The 20,506-nt window shown below is 40.5% G+C and overlaps 1 protein-coding gene across 2 annotated transcripts; it reads right to left on the bottom strand.

Moving 5' to 3' along the window:
* Positions 1 to 3,414: 3,414 nt before the first annotated feature.
* On the bottom strand, positions 3,415 to 19,346 carry DDX3X (DEAD-box helicase 3 X-linked). Of its 2 annotated transcripts, none has more exons than XM_037165388.2 (17): positions 19,190 to 19,346; positions 16,682 to 16,739; positions 14,759 to 14,806; positions 12,826 to 12,952; positions 11,575 to 11,733; positions 11,397 to 11,496; positions 11,057 to 11,192; positions 9,934 to 10,019; positions 9,438 to 9,536; positions 9,169 to 9,329; positions 8,669 to 8,813; positions 8,441 to 8,585; positions 7,855 to 8,036; positions 7,657 to 7,774; positions 7,205 to 7,358; positions 6,419 to 6,558; positions 3,415 to 5,989 (listed from the first exon to the last, which is right to left on the bottom strand). In XM_037165388.2, the coding sequence occupies exons 1-17, from the start codon at positions 19,232 to 19,234 to the stop codon at positions 5,910 to 5,912; spliced, it is 1,983 nt and encodes a 660-aa protein (XP_037021283.1). In that variant the 5' UTR covers positions 19,235 to 19,346; the 3' UTR covers positions 3,415 to 5,909. The 2 variants fall into 2 exon arrangements, with proteins under 2 accessions (XP_037021283.1, XP_037021278.1); XM_037165383.2 differs by having other exon boundaries at positions 6,419 to 6,555; positions 19,190 to 19,345.
* Between the last annotated feature and the right edge of the window lie 1,160 nt (positions 19,347 to 20,506).

Below are 20,506 nucleotides of genomic sequence, written 5' to 3'. Positions count from 1 at the left end.
TGGAAACACCCTGACTGGTGTAATTCACCCTGGCTGGTGTGGCTCAGTGGATTGAGCACAGGCCTGCAAACCAAAGGGTCACCAGTTCAATTCCCAGTCAAGGCACATGCCTGGTTTACGGGCCAGGTCCCTGGTGAGGGGTGCATGAGGGGCAACCACATATTGATAGTTCTCTCCCCCTCTTTCTCCTTCCTTTCCCCTCTCTCTAAAAAGAAATAAAATCTTTTTAAAAAATGGAAACAAGCCAAATGTCCATTCAAGCTGAATGGATAAACAAACTATGGGACATCCATACTGCTCAGCAATTAAAAAGGAACAAACTGCAACGACTCAAATGGCTCTCAAGGACATTATGCTGAATGACAAAAAGCCAATCTCAAAAAGTCACATATTACACAATTCCATTTGGTTAACAATTTTGAAATGACATTTTAGAGAGAGAAAATAGGTGAATAGTTGGTTGCCAGGGACTAGTGACAGGGTCAGGAGGCAGAAAGGGGCAGGTGTGACCATAGAGAGAGCATCAGGAAGATCTTGATGATGGTGGTGGTAGTGGAACAGTTCTGTGGAGGTGGCCACTCAAATCAACACCTGATAAAACTGCATAGAACTACACACACACAAGTACATACAAAAACTAGAGAAATCTGAATAAGGTCTGTGACCTTCAATCATGTCCAGTTCCTGGTTTGATGTTGTGCTAGTTATGCCAGGTGTTACCACTGGGGGAAATGGGGGAGCAGCACACAGGACCTCTCTGTCCTATTGTCACAACCTCTTGTTAATCTATAATCATTTCAAACTAAAAAATCAAAAACCCTGAGTTTTATTGGAAAATATATTCTAATTATATAAAACTTGTCCAATATAAATATGAAGCAGAATATCTTTTAGCTTTTCATTTCATTTATTGATTTTAGAGAGAGGAAGGGGGAGAGGGAGAGAGAGGAACATTGACTTGTTGCTCCACTCATTCATGCACTCACCGGTTGATGCTTGCATGTGCCCTCAAGAGGGATTAAATTCACAACCTTGGCATATCGGGATGGCACTCTAACTGAGCATCCAGCCAGGGTTCTTTTCAAAATTTCAACCAGAAGCAAGAATTGTCACTATTTTAGCAAAGTTGCTCCTAGTCTTTTGTGTTCTCACAGTAGTTGAGATCATTCTGAACACTCCAACTGTAACCTACTCTTTCCTCACCTACTAAAGCAATTATTTTCTCCACATCGCTAGTTACTGTAAATGCATATTCTGAGTACAATATATAAAATTATTCTGAATGTTAATTTAGCTCATTCTAATTAGGAGAAACGGTGAAATGCACAAAAGTTAACATAGTATAGGATATATCTAGGCAATAGGGATAGGAAGTAAGTCAAATAAAAGCTGCACAGTGTCGGGAGCCGCCCAACAGCCGTCCCTTGACACAGTCGGACGAATGAGATGCATCTGCACAGCAGTGGCAACTGTGGCTGGCTTTCCTATCTCTCCCTTGCATGTTTGTCTTTGTGATTAATAGGTGGTGGAATTTTTAGACACCTGCATTTCAGTTCCAATGATCCGCGTAATTCCAAAGAAGTTATACAAAATAATTTCTTGGCCAGAAAACAAAGTCCCCCCTAATGAAGTAGCCCCTGAATATATCTAAAAGTTGGTGGAATAACAGCCCCTCCTCTACCTTGGACAGGAATATATATTAATTAGAAGTATACAGGCAAAGAAACAGAAGCTGGTTAGCTAGTACAAGCATGTAGAAACAATTACCAAGGAGTTACAGTCCATATTACATAAAGAAACATTTTAGACAGAAAGATAGATAGCTAAGTTACACGTCACACAGACCTTATAATGAATTTCCTAATCTCTGCTCGGTCTAGCGTACCCTTTTGCCCCATGTCAAATTCTAAGACCTTTAATAAACAATAAGACATTCAAACTGCACATAGAGCTATTTCAAATTGTCTGATTAATGGCTCTGCTGGTCAAAATAACTTTTAACGTAATTGAAACTATGGAAATTCTTGTACTTTTCCTGGTTACCTCTGTATTGTTTTTTTTCTGCTTAACTGATCACGCCATGCACCTGTTCCTTTAATGTTATACAACAATCTCTATAAAAATAAAGCCTAAATCAAACTATGCGTTAGGTCAGACCCACAGAGGCTGGCTGTTCTCCCGTGTCCAATCGGGTGTCTGACTCACCATTCATCACCTGCACCATCCATCCTTCGGGGACGCTGAACCCTACTGAGGCTGGACCCCGGCAGCACAGGTAGACTTGTACATCATAAGGGCCACTTAATAGAATGCCATTAATGTGGTTGCAGTATCTATTATAACTTGGAACATGTTAATGGCAATTGGAAGTTTCGGAACAGTTGATAAAAGGTACAGAACAGTGGACTCCATACCTAACTTTGCACCAGAATTTCCTGGAGGGACTTAGGAATAACAAAAGCAGAAGCAAAACAGATTCCTGAGTGAACCCCAGAGACAGATTTTATTAGGAGTTGCCCTAGAATCATTTCCTATGTACTTCTGTTGCAACACCCAGTTCCAAGAGGGGAAGGATTACACCTGAATTCATTGCTACGTTCACCAGTCTATTAGATAACCCACCAGGCCCCACAGGTGACTAAGTCAGGAGTGGAGGTTCAGTGACCATCCTGCGTGCCACTAATTAACTGATGGCAGGTAAATGAGATGGGCTGTTGTAAGTTTGAGTGTGGTGTGCAACTGCACTAGAATGAGGATATCTAGCCAAAGATGGAAACATTTTTACTCAGGTCTCAGAAAATTCTCAGTACATGTTCTCATCCTGCAAACTTTAACTCAAAGCAAAATGAAAGCTTTCATTAGGTTGAACCGTATTAAACTGTCAACTTATGACCATTTTTGTCCCCCTAAACTGAAACGGGCCTTGTCTCATACAGTTCACTTCTATTAGTTACGACTCACATCATCTCCAGTTCATTGGCAGCCTGAAGCAATGTGATGTCAGCAAAAAACAAAGTGGACTTGGGGTTCCCCCATGCCACCTCACTCTTAACCCAAATGCATTTTTGAACTTTAAGTCCTTACCATCACCGGTTACTTTTACCCAATTCCTTCCACTTCAAGTCTTCATGTCAAGTGCTTCAAATAAGATTCCAATTCTTACTTTAAGATGCTTAAAGCACAAGCCTATTTGTAATACACACTGTACCTCATTAAGGAGGTTTTAGATTTCCATATTACAGAAATCTATTTCACTATATTGCAAACACTTACGGTACCAGAGTAATTCTGTCTCCAAGAGGCATGTCAAAATTAGCACTGAACAGCAGCCAAAAAAATAACATCTTTCAATTCAGGCAAGAGCACAACTTTATTTTCACTGCTAATAATAAACCACAATTGACAACAACAAAGGAGACTGTGCAGTTCAACTTTTTATTTTAATAAAATCAGAATATGCACAGCACATGCAGTGCTAGCATCTAAACTAATACAATAAGCAATTACTAAAGCTACAGTGACTTGAGGTTCAATCCTTACATTCAGCAAGTTTAAATCCACTCTTATGATTTTTGAAACTTTATAACTGAAAATATTGCTTACTGATAAAACTTGCTCAAATGCTATTGCTGAATGTACAAGTCACTGATTATGCCAATACAACAAAGATAACCACATGTTTGAGGATTGCAATGTGCCAGACATTCACTGAAAAAAAAAAACACACAACTAAACAAAACTCACGCAACAAACATCTGAGAATCTGGACACTTCGTATCAGTGTTTTGAAGTGTTTCATTAATATCTTAAGACAAGTGTATCAAAACCTTGGCATGTTTTAATTTCAAGTCGCCAATTTTGTTTTTACTAACATCAGAAAATTATGGCTATACTGCCAATGCCGGGTCTGCTTAATTTGACTTAAGAGTTTAATATGACTTAACATTAAAAGCTCACACTACCCCGAAATATATAATTTCACGCATACGGTGACATTCAACATTCAAGTGCCAGTGTTTTTGTACTGTCTTTTGGTCAAGTTTCTTTAAACTTTCAAAGAATCACTTTTAGGCTTACAAAAATAAATATTTGTCAAAATGTTCAATAAATATTACATAAAACTAGCAGCAAAAAGTATCTAGAAATCTGTCGTGTGCAAAGTTTTCTTCCCAACTATCACTCCCATGGTCCCAAATAAATTTTAGAATCTAGTCCCATCCCCCTTCCTAGACAAGCTGCGTTCAACAATCTCCAAGAGACAAAATAAGATTGGAAGTTTAAGGACACGCACACAAGACATATATATAAAATTCTCTGAATGTGCAATAAAAGAAGTATTTTGTAAAAAGTTATGGGCAAAATGTACAAGGGCCTAAACCTAGACTAATTGAAATAGCACCATAACAAATGACCTCAATACTGTCAAGTGCACCTACTTAATAAAAGTTTTGAACAAGGCACAATACACTTGAAAATCTATTGCACTTTAGGAAATTTTTGCCGTCTCCCTATGCCACTGTAAAAAGATTGAGCGTTTTGATCACTGCATTCTGGCCACAAAATTAGCACAGAATTCAAAGTGGCAGAGGCATTTTAGTGGTGGACAATGCTCATCTTTGGCCAGATTTAGCATAACAGACTATAAATACAATGGAAACCTATGCAACTAAAACTGACTGAAACTGCACTGTATAGCAGAATTGACACCTTGTGCAGTTATGTACATATTTCCAACCTGTGTGATCTCAAAGATTTCAGTTTGTTACTCTTCTGGAGCCATTTTTACAAAGTCTATAGTAAGCCAGTTTAACATCTCAACGCAGCTTGAACAGAGTAATGTGAATCGGCATTTAAAATAAAGCCTGCTGCATTAATTCTTCCTGTTCATACCTTCTTGACCAAAAAACATCAACACTAGCATGCGTTATTAGACCAAAAATCATCCAGGGCCCTAATGAGGGCTGGTCATTGCTGTGGTCAGCCATTCTACCATTTCAATTTCACTTATGGCAGGCATTTAAAAAGTCTAAGTAGATGAATTCTCCTAAAAACCTATTTCGTGTTATCAGACCTTTAAACTTTCCCTGTAATAGTATGCCCACATTTGGCTAGCTCATAATTAATGATCTGCCTAAACATTGAAAGAGGAATTGCTGTATTTACTTGCATTAACTTTGAAAACAGTGCTTTGAATGTATGCATGTATTCATACATCACCTCATCATGACTGGAATGGCTTGTTTAAAGACTATCAGGTTCTAAATACCTATCCAGGATAGAGTGAGCAAATCAGAACTTTAACTTAATACAGTTTGCCACATTAGAAACTAATTCCATTAATATGCTTCAAGATGTTTGTTGTTTTCCCCCAATCTGCAAGTACCAAAAAGCCCTAATGCAGGCTACCGCATAAGTTTTTTCCTTATAATATTTATGGATGAATCGATGATTCCTGTTAAGTTGTATCACACCTGTGTGCCAAGGTTTGATTTTAGCCCAAGTTCAGTAAATTTATTTTGTCAAAAACAATTGGTATCTTGAGCATTACTGAGCCAACAGGACATCAAAATAAAAAGTTGTCTAAAGTTAAAGGCACAGTACATTAACAAACAAATGATCCTCAGTCACAAAATTATAAATGCAGTTTGGGATGGGGGTTGGCGGGAGGGGAGTTAATCCAAACTACAGCAATGAAGTCTTCAAACCACCTTCTGAACAGGGCTGCTAATTGTTTCTTTCATCTCTTCATGTGACCTTGAGCTCCCTTTAAAAAAAAAATTTTCAGTGGAGAATCACAGCTGGTAATGTACTGCGAGTTCTTGAAGCTACACAAGGTATAGTCTGGCTAAGTTACATGTGGTTTCCATATTAGCTTGTTTGGCAGGGTGACCTACTTTGGCAAAGTAGGTTCAATTACCCCACCAGTCGACCCCCTGGGAGTTGTAATTTCCTCCATATCCATCACTGTTGTAAAAGCCTCCGTAGCCACCTAATAAGAGATTTAAACAAGAGAAATCAGTTAAATCAACCTCATAAGTCAACCACTTAATCTTTCCTTTCTGCATGTATTTTGATATAAAATTATAAAAAGCAACCTACAGGGCCTACCTTCCCCAATGTTTTAAACTATGCTTTGATGCCCTGGCTGGTATATAGCTCAGACCGGCCTGTGAACCAGAGGATTTCGGTTCGATTCCCAGTCAGGGCACATGCCTGGGCTTGCAGGCCAGTTCCCAGCAGGGGACCCACAAGAGGCAACCATACATTAATACTCTCTCCCTCTCTCTCTTTCCCTTCCCCTCTAAAGATACATAAAATCTTTACCAAAAAAATTTTAAAAATAAACTATGCTTTGAAAATGATGACTAAAAAGGAAAAAACCTTCCCCAAAGCCATGAAACTAAAAAATTAACATTACCTCCACCAAACCCCCTGCTGCCGCCATGGCCACCGCCACCGCTGCGGCTGCTGCTTGCACGGCTGCTGCTGAAGCTGGAACTGCTGGAACCACTACTTTGACGGTAGTCTCTGGCACCAAATCCTCCGCTGAATCGACTGCTACAAGGACAAAATGTGCAATGGTTCACATGAAGATGAAATCCTACTCAATAACCCAAAATTCTTGCTAAAACTTCCCACTGACCACACAACACTGATATTTCAGTACCCAACGTGGGAACACCATACCCAACAGATCAAGCTACTGTTTATGAATCTCTTATTTCTACCTGAGTGCTATACATCTATTTTGAAGTTTTAAATTTGATATTAGCCCTGGCAGGTGTGGCTCAGTGGTTAATGCTGGCCTGCAAAAGCTTGCTGGTTCGATACCCAGTCAGAGCACATGCCTGGGTTGCGGGCATAAGACAACCGATCTCTCTCACAACATTTCTCTCCCTCTCCACCTTCCCCTCTCAAATAAAGAAAACCTTTAAAATATTTGCACTGAACAAAAATGGCCAAAAGAGAAAAAAACTTTCCAGTGACCAATTTCTGATTTTCTATTCAATCAATTCCCTATCTAGCCCTATTTTCCCTACCCTGATTACTGATTTGAAAGGACTGAGCCATAAAAATGTGCCACTAACTTATTAGTGTCACCCTTTCTAATACCCTTTATTAAAGCTTGTTAAACTAATACTTGAAAAGTTAACCTTGGATATAGCACCCACCCCCCTCATTATATACAATCTGTATCCCTCACCTCTTAGATCGTCCACGACTGCTACCCTTGTAGTGGTGTTCATAAGCCATGTTTTCTAACCAAGATGGTACTTCTTGTTTAGCTTCAACAAGCAGATCCAACAAATCCTTTGTGATATTTATGTTTCTCTCATTAAAGAATGAGGTGGCAAGGCCTAAAACAGTTCCAAAAAGTAAATTAAGGTCTTCCATAAAGTAGCATAGTATTTGCCCTGTCCTTAGTAAAATATTAATAGCATTTTTAAAAATTTACAATTTGCTATGTAACCAACTTTAAAGTCCCTTGAACAAAACCTGACTTTTCTATCACTTCTGTTGCTGAAATGTTTGTATTCTAATCCACTCCTTGGAAATCAAAGTTATTATTTAGGACCATGAAAAGTTCTTTGATGCACACATCACACTGGGGGTGTGGGGGGGGGGAATCCACCAGAACATCAAGTAACCACTTACCAAGGTTTCCTACACGTCCTGTACGGCCAATGCGATGTACATATTCTTCAATATCGCTTGGCAAGTCAAAATTGATAACATGTTTCACATTTGAAATGTCCAGTCCTCTTGCTGCTACCTGGAAAATAGCTTTTGTTACATCCAGACTACTTAAAAGAAAACCAATAGTTGAATATGAAAACAAGATATTATACATACTGCTGTAGCCACCAGAATTGGGCTTTTTCCTGAGCGGAACTGATGAAGGGCCTCTTCTCTATCTCTCTGAGATCGGTCTCCATGGATACTGGTACAAGCATATCCTTCATGGTATAAGAAATCCTCCAGAGAATCTGCACCCTTTTTGGTCTCCACAAACACTAAAGTCAGTGAATCCTTGCCTAAATTTGAAAAATTGTAAGGTTTGTGTCATTAGCAGGAACCTTCTCTCTGCACTTAGTAAACATGCAGATAAGGGCAATATTTAAGACCATTTTCATAGAACGTTTAGAATGAAGCAACAAAACGTGATTCAAATGGATTCTCATTACCCAAGACACCCAAGTGAAGCTAATTAGTCTTTTTTATATATATTTATTTATTTTTAGAGAGAGGGGTCAGGAAGGAGAAAGAGAGGGAGAGAAACATCAACGTGTAGTTGCCTTTCACGTGGCCCCCACTGGGGACCCAGCCGGCAACCCAGGCATGTGCCCTGACTGGGAATCGAACCAGCGACCCTTTGCTTCACAGGCCCACGCTCAATCCACTGAGCTACACCAGTCAGGGCAAAGCTAATTAGTCTTACCTGTTGCATTTAGAAGGTCAAGCAGAAATGATCGTTTGTCTGACTCTTCCACCCAAACTACTTTTTGTGTGATGTTCTCAGAGGTAGAGCCAACTCTTCCAACAGCCAAAAAGATATATTCATCTAAGAAATCACGAGCAAGCATCTGAAAGAAAAATAAGTTTTACTATCTACTGAAATAAACAAATTCCTAAGTTAGTTTAGTTTGCAGCATCAAACAAACAATACCTGTATTTCCTTAGGGAAAGTAGCACTAAACATCATAGTGTGGCGAACTCCCTTTGGTGGCATTGTATCTTGTTCAACTATTCTACGTATCTGAGGTTCAAACCCCATATCCAACATCCGATCAGCTTCGTCCAACACCAAGTATCTGTCAGGAAAAAAATTCAGTTTTAATATAGCTGTATTGACAAATACCATTATATATTTAATCAGGTTGTTTAATAATTCCTCACATCACACGATACATGTACATGAGATGAGTGCAGGATTTTGCCACTAAATAAATCATCCAAGGTTGTATGGCCAAATTTACTACTTGGATGCTTGTCAAAGTGTGGTCATTCTCAGCCTCTACTAAAATGCCACTGATTTTTCAACATTAAACCATAATGAACAAACTTTTTGTGAAAGCTGTAAGACAAACCACTTAATTTTAAATTTTAGACAATGCTGGAAAGCACCACAAAACCAATGGCCAATAGTAATTTTAAAAATTAACATACTTGCAAAAGTCTAATCCAATCTTTCCTCTTTCCATCATATCCACTAGACGTCCTGGAGTAGCTACTAACAAGTGGCATCCACGTTCTAAGTCTCGAATCTGCTGACCAATATCAGCACCACCATAAACAACACAAGGACGAACTCTAGATCTGTATGAAAACTATAAGCAAAGAAATTTTATTAACTTTAAGGCCAAAATTTTTACACGGTCACTAAAACTTTATTAGAATCGATGAGAAAGGCAATAATAGCTGAAATGCATACTTACCTTCCTGGCTTCCTCATAGATCTGTACTGCCAATTCTCTAGTTGGTGCTAATACCAAAGAAATTGGGTATTGTTTGCGGCGCCCGTACCTTCCATTTTCCTAAGAAATTAATTCATAAAGTAAATAAATTTAAGATTACTTACAGCCTTGACTGACGTGGCTCAGTGCATTGGGCATCATCCCACAGAGCAAATTCCTGGTCAGGGTACACCCAAGCTGCAGAGGCCAGGTCCCGTGCTGGGGCACGTGCAAGGGTCAACCACATTGATGAGTCTCTCCCTCTTTCTCCCTTCCTTCCCCCCTCTCTAAAAATAATTTTTAAAAAAGGATTCATTACAACATCAATTTCCTTCTGTAATTTATAAATTATGCTTGAATAATTTATAGTTTTTATGTTAAATACACTGTGGAGTGCATCTTAGTGTTATTTAGAAAGCTCTCTACATCTACCTAAAAAGGTTTACCATAACTTCTCATTTCATAAAGAAATATTTACCTTCATGGCCCTCAAGGCCTCGCCTGGACCATCCGAATAAATCTGACTCAAGATGGGCAAAAGAAATGCCGCAGTTTTCCCAGATCCTGTTAAAGAGAACACATATTCATACAACCACAGAAAAACCTGCTTATTGCTTTTTTCCCTTCTAAGTTAATACCAAGTAAAACCCTGACCAATGTGACTCCGTTGGATGGCATTTCCACAAAGCAAAGAATCACCAGATTCCCAAGTCAGGGCACATGCCCAAGGCTGCAGGTTCATTCAGTCCCTGGTTGCAGTGCATCGAGGCAGCCAGATCAATGTTTCTCTCCCTTTTTCTCCCATAAATTCCCCTCTAAAAATAAATAAAAGCTTAAAAAAGCTATTTGATCTGCTTGTAACAAGAGTCAACAAACTAAGGCCCAGATTATTTTTGTAGATAGAGCTAGCTTCATTGGAATATAGCCATGCTCAACAATTTGCATATTTATAGTTTCCCTTCCCACTATACCAGGCTAAGTAGATGCAACAGAGACCCTGTAACCCATAAAAATTTTTGTTAATTCAGAGAAAAAAGTATGCCAAGCTCAATAATATAGTATTCATTTCTCTGCATTTGTGTTTATAAAGAAAACAGGGCCCTGGCTGGTATGGCTCAATGGACTGAGCACTGGCCTGAAAACCAAAAGGTTGCTGGTTGGATTCCCTGTCAGGGAACAAGTCTCAATTGTGGGCCAGGTCCCTGGGCTTGGGGTATGAGAGGCAACTGATCAATGTTTTTCTCCCTCCCTTCTCCTCACTTTTAAAGTAAATAAAATTTATGTTTTTTTTTAAACAGGAATTTTGCCTCGAAAGTGGTGTCAACGTCAATTTCTAACACTTAAAAGGATGACATTCTCATTCTCTTCCATAAGGCATAATGATTTGGGAGGTATAATTTTAGTGGGGACACCTGGCCACCCTCTTTCAAAATGGTCAAACTCACATAGTAAAGCTCGTACTAAATTCAGAGGCCAGTAACTATCCCCATTTCCAGAAGATGGTAGGTACTGCTTTACCCATGGAGGTCTTTCCCTTGGCCATGTACCTATGGGTCACAGAATATTCTCTATTCTTTGGTACTTTTATCAAGTGCTCTTACCTGTTTGGGCACAAGCCATCAAGTCTCTTTTCTCTTTGATAATAGGAATAGCATGCTTTTGCACTGGAGTTGGGCGAGTATAACGAGTAAGCTCAATATTTCCCATAATAATTTCTCCCATCTCAACATCACTGAACTGTCAAGAAATTCAACAGGGTTTCAAATTGCTAGAAATAACCTTTCACAAACAATGAAGCTGGTTTTTAAAGTAATTTAAGAGACTTGTTAAAATAAGACAGGAATAGTTATCTATATATGCCTTCAGGAACCCCATTTCATTCTAAGGTGCTGTGAAAAACTTACATTTCCCTGCCTTAAAAGATTAAGCAAAAATACTTACACTTTCAATGTGTGGAGGACAGTTGTTGCCTGTTGCCTCAACTGGAATATCATCATATTTCTCAAAATTAATCCCAGTGTTACCTCCAGAAAAGAGTTCCCTGAAATCAAAACATTAGCAAGTTTATTTGTTATAGTAGCTAGTAAGGTCGCAATGCATCACAATTACTGAAACTTACTGTTCCAAGCGTTCACTTGGTGGGAGGGGTTTTGACCAATCATCCTCATCTGATTTGTCACACCAGCGACTGTTTCCACCACGTTCATACTTGCCAAAGCCACTTCTGTCACCACGGCCGCCAATGCCATCATAGTCACTCCGTCCACGATCATCAAACCTAAACAGCGTAAGCATTTATTAAGAATCTTATCATTTAACCAATATCATATTCCTACCACTCCCCTAGAACAGTGCCTGGAGAGAAGTTCAATTATTCATTATGGCTAACTTCAAGGATATCTACAGTCCAATTCTGGCTTACCCTTATTTGACAAATAAGGCTCTCTTAATTCACCAGACTGTATGTATCAGTTACATAACTTTATTTCCTAAACTCTACCCTTTATTTCTGTGAAATTATATAAGCCTACAACAGGCCTCATACATGCTGAAATTAAGAATCAAATCTTGTATACTTGAAATCAACATAAAACTTACACCTTTATATGTAGTTTTCATCCACATATATTTAGTGGTTAGGGAAGAGAAAATAGCACACCAAGTATCAATTGTCCCGGTTATACTAGGATGTCATTTAAAGGACAATTCACCTGGTGTGAGACTTTTTATGAAAGGTAGAAAATAATCCTTACCTGAATTAAGATGTTTTTAGAGTTTTAGGCCTGTTTGCGAAAAATCAGGACACACAGGACTAACCACAGCTATTAGGCACATGAGGTCAGTTCACCACACTTGTGTAATCAAAAATATAAGGTGTTTAAAAATTATCATATAGAATATCCACAAAAATCTCAACCAAATTAGGCCATTCCCTAAACTTACTACTAAATAGTATATAAAACTATAGAAATGTAAAACATGTATTTTTAAAACAACAACAACCTGTTTCAAGTTAAAACATGTTTAAAAATCTCAGGAAATTTCCTGGTCCCAGAATTTGCATCCTTCCACTTAGTCTTCAACTTAGAATATGATTTTTACTATATTTAATACAAAAATGTTTATTATTTGTACAAAATGGAAAAAGGCATGTTCTTCCTCTCATCTAACTTCTATGTAAAAAAGTTCAATTTAGTAAAGACGTTTTACAGCTAAGACATAATGCTTAATATCTAAATGGGTGGACTATTAAGGAGAAAAAATAATCTTAATGATCCAAGTACGAAGATGAGGACTTTTACCAAATTAAAGATCAATTCCTAACTTGCTATATTGTACACATAAGGCAAAACAATAAGAAATTACTTACCTTCCCCTTGACCCACGATCACTGAAGAAACTAGACTTTCCTCTTGAATCACTACGAGGTCCAAAACTGCTATATGCATCCTTATCTTTACTGGAACTCCAACCTGAACTGTCCTTATCATAGAATCCTTCAATTAAAATAAAAACACAAACCCATTTTAATGTATTATTAGAAATTGATAATACATTAAGGTAATCCTTATGTTGAACTGGAAGCCCTCCATCCACTTTACCTCACCTCTGTAGACTGGAGAGACAATGGAAATAATTCCTATCATGGCACTAGAAAAAAACCAGTATTTAGAACTGGACTTAAATGTTTTATATCTTTAATTCTCTCCACTAGAAAATATTATACACTAAACCAAACCTGACAATCTAAAAATGTTCTGAACGAATACTACCTCTAAAATGTCAATAACTTTGTAACACAACTATGGTACTATTTATGACCATCAAAATTTCATTTCCATTCATTTTATAGGTCGAGTGAGTTTACTAGAAACCAGTTACCACTGTTTTAATGTTTCTTAGGGGTGATAGCCATTTAAAACATTACTGAATATCAGATTACTTTAATACAGTAAGTACTTGCCAAATTCCCTAGTAAAAAATTAAAGAATGGTGCTTGGTTCACATGAAATACATACTGTCGGACAGGAATCAATACCTAGAAAAAAGGAAAATCCTCACCCTTACTCAATGTGGTCAGGTTCCTAGGGTACAGCTATAAAGCATCAGGAAGAGAGGGTGATAAAGGTATAAATAGGTAGAAGGTTTAAAGACAAATAGAGTTTAATAACTAGCTTCAGTGACACTTTATTAAATAGTCAGTTTATAAGCTAAGTTACTTTCATTCAGTCTCCTGCCTCTACTATTACGTTTGAGTTAGAGTTCTAAGATCTTTCAAGCTCTACAACCTTTTGATAGTGCCTCTCCCTTTGACTTCTGTCACTGCCAACAAAGGGGAAAAAGGAAAGCACTAAATATACATGGGGGAAAGCACTAAATATACTAAATATAAATTACCAATTTCAGCTAGTAAATTCTAAGGAACACTGACAACACACATAAGGACAAATTTTGTAGTAACTATTAAGAATGATATAATAACCAAGTGATGTGATAGAAATTATTAATAGAGTTTATATCCATGTAACTGCCAAGGACGGTAAAGCCAATACAGACTACATATGGATAAAGAATGAAAGCAAACCACATGTTCCTGTGACCTCTCCCCTACCCTTTCAATCTTACTTCTGTATATCCAGTGTATTCCCCCTCCTGACCTTTTAAACCATTTTCCTTTTCCTTCAAATCAAGATCACCCATTTTATGAAATATATTGTACCCAAACAGTTGTCCCATAATTTCAGACCACCTACTAGTTTTCCTATCACATTTTACAAACTAAATAGGAAAAAAACCAGGTGTTGTGACACTTTTTGGTTAAAACCTTTCAAATGATATACTTAAGTAAATGAAACCAGAAATTCACTCCCAAATTATTAGGAGTGTGCCCAATGCTAGATATACTGTTAACTCTTCTGCAATAACCCCATTTTCATTTGGTTTCTCTGCAAGACAGAAAATAACTGGGTTGTTACACCATGCAGTTTGGTTTACATAGTGGGGTATCCACTCACTTTTTTCAAATTAAAATGCTGTAAATGAGTACAGACAAATTAAACAAAGACTAGTGGAACTGTGTAAAACCATTCCCTTGGCCTCAGAAGTGTACAACATAGGAGATGCAGATTTTTCCACCATGTGCCATCAGATGAGATTTTTCCAATGATGAAGTCCTAATGTTTGAACTGGCTGACAGAAGCAGAGGAAAGCCACCATCGTTTACAAACTTTCCAAGGTGCCTCATTTTCCCTAACCTCTAAAGTCATCAAGATTTAGGTCTACAAATTGCCCAAAGGACTTACCTTTAGTAGCTTCCCTGTTCCTTAAGTGAGGAGGAATATAGCGTCCTTCTAAAAAATAAAATGTCAAAAGGTCAGGTTAAAGATTCTTACCAACACTTGAGCTATTAAAAAATGGTCCTGGCCCTGGCTGGTGTAGCTCAGTGGATTGAGCACGGGTCTGGGAACCATACAATCAGAGTTCGATTCCCAGTCAGGGGACCCACCAGAGGAAACCATACACTGATATTTCTCCCTCTCTCCTTCCCTTCTCCTCTAAAGATAAAGAAAACCTTTTAAAAAAAACAGTCCTGGAAAATCAAGTTTTGCTTTGTTTTTTAGAATTTTTAAGATTTTATTTATTTATCTTTAGAGGGAAGGGAAGGAGAAAGGGGGAGAAAGGGAGAGAAATATCAATGTGTGGTTGCTTCCCGTGCATCCCCTGCTGGGAACTGGCCTGCAACCCAGGCATGTGCCCTGACTGGGAATCAAACCCTGGTAAGTTTGGTTCCCAGGCCCGTGCTCAATCCACTGACCTACACCAGCCAGGGCTCAAGTTTTTATTTAAATTGTAGCCTTCTAATCTGAGTAACTTTAAAATGCAGGGGTGAGGAAATGAACCTTTTATTTTTAAAAAGTTATTGCTTTACAAGGATAACATTGGGGGGGGGGGGAGAGAAATTTGGCAAATAAAAATTTGACCTGGAACCTAACAGTTAAGTAAGGTATATCCACCACATAAAAGAAAAGTTAACTCACTGTATTATCAGTAAGTCTGTGATTTAACTCTTCTTTTTCCCTTCTGGGTTGAATTGAATAAAGATCTCTATTAGGAGGCCCAATTCCTAACATTCTTAACAAGTATGGTAAAATATAGTGAAGTTTAAAACAAACACTAGCCCCGATTGGTTTGCATCAGTGCATCGGGCATTGTCCTGCAAACCAAAAGGTACCAGAGTTGGATTTCTGGTCAGGGTATAAGCCCCAGTTGTGACGGAAATTGGAGGGAGGTAGGGCAGTAGTGGTTAGCCTATGAGAGAAAACCAACCGATGTTTCCCTCTTTTTCTCCCCGCCTTTCCCCTCTCTAAAAATAAATAAAAAACCCTCTGGCCCTGACCAGAGGGTGGTTCAGTTGGTTGAGCATCTGGTTGAGCATCGTCGTCACCAGTTCCATTCCCAGTCAGGGCTTGTGCCTGAGGCAACTGATCAATGTTTCACTTTCTCCTTCCCTTCCCCCCTCTCTAAAAATTAAAAAAAAATTTAATTTAAACCCTGGGGGGCGGGGGGGTACTTTTAGAATATCTAACTTCTTTTCGAAAGAACAGTACAGTGACACAGCATTTAAAATCCTAACCACAAGATTCAATATAGCTTTGTTCTATCATGGTTTCATGTTCTTCATAGAAAAGGAGTAGCTGTAGCGATTAAAAGTGAAAGTACCCTTTAGTAGTTTAATTGTGATAGATTCACTAACACAACCCCACCACCTCTAAGCTGGGCTCACAATTCATAATAGATAAACCCTTCTAACTTGTGTGTTGTATAGGTTTTTTTAAATAATCATTTTTACTCAAGAGAACCAGTCCTTTTACTACCAAAAAGGTTATAATGCTTTAGGTTGATCACTAATACATAATTCTATATAATTCTTTATACAGTGTAAATTAGAAGGGAAATTCTTATAAAAAATTTTAAAGGCTTTACTTATTTTTAGAGAACCATGGATCAGTTGGACTCTTGCATGCCCCCAACTAGGGACCTGGCTCACAACTCAGACACATGTCCTGCCTGACTGGGAATAGAACCAGTAACTTTCCAGTCCACAGGCCAGGGCTCCATTCACTGAGCCATACCAGACATGGTGAAATTCTTAAATTTTAAATAAAGCCAATAAAACAATATTAAAGCTCTAACATTCAATAAGTCCATAAAGTGTTTTTACTTACTGCTGGCTGTACTTCCTCCACTCTGACTGTCTGAAGAGTTCAGGTCTAGGCCAGCAAACTAGGAAAAGAGTGTTAAATAATTAGTAGACAGTAGAGTAAAACATTACTAAAATTAGTCTGCTTGCTAACCATGTTATCAGCACTATCCTACCTCATGGGGCTGGTGTGAAACTCTAAACGCAAATGTGACCAAGAATGTGCTTTTAAGACTAAAGTTCTAAAATACATCCAAAATGAATTTTCCTTGTAACATTTTCAATAGTGAAAAGGTCAAGAAATATTTTAAAATGCCAAATGCACAAAAGTATTAATTTTAGCTCCAATCACATTTGACAAATGTTTCCAATGCTTTCTACTTGAAATTATTTTAAACCTACACCAGAACAAAATTTTTTAATTCCTTTTCCCCTAAATATGGCACAAATTTTAATTAGGGTAAACATGCTTAGGAAAAAATTAATATATCCACCCATTGAGGTAAGTTCAAAGACTAGGTATAAATAGCACAAATGGCATTCAATGCCCTTAAAGACTAACATTTTACTACCTTTACTGCCTGTTTCTACCTAACCCCTTTATCCCAGTAGTTCAAAGCCGTAACATTCTTAAAAAAAAAAAAAAAAAGACCTACTATCTTCATCACATTCTGTTGTTATGACTAACCAGGAACTACTTATAAACAATAGGGGGTTAAAAAAAATTATACTAGGAAAAAAAATATCTTAAAGGCCACAGAAAACCAAGTTACACTATTGCCACCTGTCTGCAAAAGTGATGTGTGGCTTTACCTCAGGTCTTAAAAAGTCAAGATGATACTGCTAAATTGCAAGCATCAATGGGGTCATTAAAAATTGGAAACATACGTTAAGTGTTAAAGAAAATGAAATAAGGCTTTAGTACCTTATTTCTGTAACTTCCATTAGCAAAAACACTGTCAGGCTTTCTTTCTGTAATACTTATCTCAACAGACTGATATTTTTAAAAAAGCACAGAAGAAAAACTGCTTGTACTTGGTACCAGTTGTACTAATTTTACCCTTGGCAACATGAAAATGTTAATTTTTTCTCTGCTCCATTCAACATATGACGTATGAGCAATTTGGAAGATGTAATGTAATTGATTCCGTTAATGGGGAAAAATGCTCCCAAAAAGTCGCTAAATCCCCCAAAATATATTACACACGGTACTTTGTGTCACAAAGTTTCATTTCAGGATTATTCTGAAATTCATGTAAAGTAGTTTACTTAACGGCTCCAAACATCCTATTGAAGAGCTGAGGCATACTGTCCCTGTCGCTGAGGAACGCAGACTTTCTGCCACCAAAAGCCATAACTCTTCGTCTTTCAACTCACATTCTCTGCTCCTGGACTCCCCCCCCCCACATCCTTAGAAGAGGGGATTCCAGTAAGACACCTTAATTTGACCTATTTTAAAAAATTACTTCACGGGCAGCAACAAGTGAACAAAACTTTTTATTTTTCTCCAAAGCACATTCAGGGTATTTTTTTTTTCTTTCGCCGATTCCAGGATCAAATGCCACTCACTAACCGTTAAGGACACTCAATACCCCCGCCCCCCCCCCAAAATCCCGCGTGGCCATCGGCTATATCGTCATACATTAACTATCTGCAGGAAATACGGAAGAAAGGGCCGCTCCGGGTCCTAAACCTCCATCTCCCAGCGCCACGGTGCCCGCAGCGGCCCCATTACTCCCTCCCCCCGCCTCCCCGAACCTTCTGCGTCACAAAACTTTCCACTCCGGAAACGCGGCCTCCCGGGCCGCAGCGCCGGGCCCGCGGAAACCCGGCAGGATAGAAAAGGCTCGCGGAAAGACGCCGGGGAGGAACAAGATGCCCATTCCATCCTCCTTTCCAGGCTCTCACCCGGACACGGGACCCGCTGATCCAACCTCTCCCGCTAGCGCGCCGCACTTCCGCCCAGACACCCAACACCACACAAAGAAGGCCGCCGCCATTACCCCAAGAGCCGGCCGCCCCCCGCGCCGCCCCCTCCCACATTCCAGGGCCGCGTTCCACCTCAGACGCGCGCCCCCGCTCGCGCCCGCCTCAACGCCGCCTTACAAGAATTTGGGTCGCGTGTGAGGACTAAAATGCTAGAAGCTAAAAAAGTCCCCACTCACACACCGCGAACCCCCCCCCCCGCCACGCCACCCCTGGGTCACTAGTCAGTCGAGGTTCGGGCGTGCGCCTCTCCGCGAGAGCGCGCGCACCCCTCCCCCTCAGCCCGCTTGCGCACGCACACACAAAAGCCGCCATTGTGCTCGTCCTGGGGACAATACCGCGGGGCCAAGCCGGGGACTCGGCCCGGGCGAAGTCACAACCGGCATTCCGGCCACCTCCCCGCCCCTCCATAACCCCGGGCCACTGACACTCGCCAGTCCGAGGTCCCCGGGAAACGGGGAAAAAGGGTGCCAGTCACCGCTGCGCCATAAACCAAGTTAGGTCAGGGAAAGGATTCGTAGAACCCAGCAGGTTCCTTGCAGCTCACCTGCTGGTCCAGCCCGAGAGCATTTTCAACCGCCACATGACTCATCCCTGAAGAGTACCGAGAACTCGGAGTCTTCCGCTGCTGAGCGAGGATTTGATTCACCGCGAAGGTCCTCTTACGGGAGAACTGCGGCTTTGGAGCAAACGGCGCTGCCACGGACTTAATATACTCACTCGAAAGACTGCTACGTCAGCACGTAGGACGTGTGCCCTCCCTCTCACACCCCCGCTCCCCCAGCCCCCAGCACTTCTGCCTAGCTACTGCGCGCTTGTTCCGTCCTAATCTCGCGGTAACTCTTAGTCAGTCCCGTTCTGGTTCGTTGTCTTCCCCTAGATCTCAAAGCACCAAACACCGCCCTATTTCTCTTGGCCTCTGTTACCCGGTTCTCCGCTATTACCATAACAAGTCTGGGAGTTCACGAGACCTCGCGAGAACTCGTCCCCCCCGCCCCCCCCTACAGTACCCAAAGTCTGGGAGTTCTCGAGATCTCGCGAGAACTTGTCGTTCCGCTTTCTGCTCCTTTCCAGAGGTCTTAAAATTTCGTTTGAGGCTTCTTTCACTTTTTTTCCCTACACTTCTGGTTTTTGCTGTTCCTTTTTTCCTACCGCGTGCCCTCTCTCTTCTTTCTCTCAGTTTCCGAACTTGGAGACACTGTGAGATTTCTCAAAACTAATCAGCCTTAGGTGTTCCGGGGCCAGGCTCCCCGAAATCCGAGTTTGGCAAAAGGAGGCCCGAAGCCGAGTCACGTGACCGCTCTGGCCGGACGCGGTGGCCATTTTGTGCAGCAGTAAACTGGCTGAAAGAGTGCTCGGAATGCAGGGGGCAGAAGGGGAAAACGGGGAGAGCAGTGGGCAGAGAGGGGAAGGAGGAAGGAGAGCGGGATAGTGGCCCGGTTAGGAGTGGGGGGGGGAGTGGAGGGGAGCTGGCACCGCGCACTGCTAGCCCACGCTTTGCACGGCGGTTGCCTAGGCAGCGGGGACGCTGCCTGGAAACACCACAGACCCCTGTGTGTCACCCCCAGACTCGAGCGCGCTCCTGCGCGCGCGCCCGCCTCCCGCGGTTAGGAAACAATAACACCATCACGCGCTGAACCGGGACCCCTGCCCTGCGCGGGTGCGAGTACTGCACTAGGCCCCCGGTTTCCTCCCGCGGGGCACCCATTGGACTAGGGTCTGTGACCTGTGCTGTGTTGCCTCCCCCCAAAGCCGAGGGACCCTGGGGATCGAGAACGGTTCCCCTAGGGGGCTGGCGGTGTTTTGTGTGTGGCGCAATCTGGACTTGACTAAGGAAGTGTTACAGCTTTATCGGCCTGGGGTC

Source organism: Artibeus jamaicensis, unplaced genomic scaffold (assembly GCF_021234435.1).
Source record: "Artibeus jamaicensis isolate MK-2021 breed Jamaican fruit bat unplaced genomic scaffold, CSHL_Jam_final contig_60, whole genome shotgun sequence".
Lineage (NCBI taxonomy): Eukaryota > Metazoa > Chordata > Mammalia > Chiroptera > Phyllostomidae > Artibeus > Artibeus jamaicensis.
Note: the sequence above shows the minus strand (reverse complement) of the source record. Positions and strands in the feature narration are given on the sequence as shown.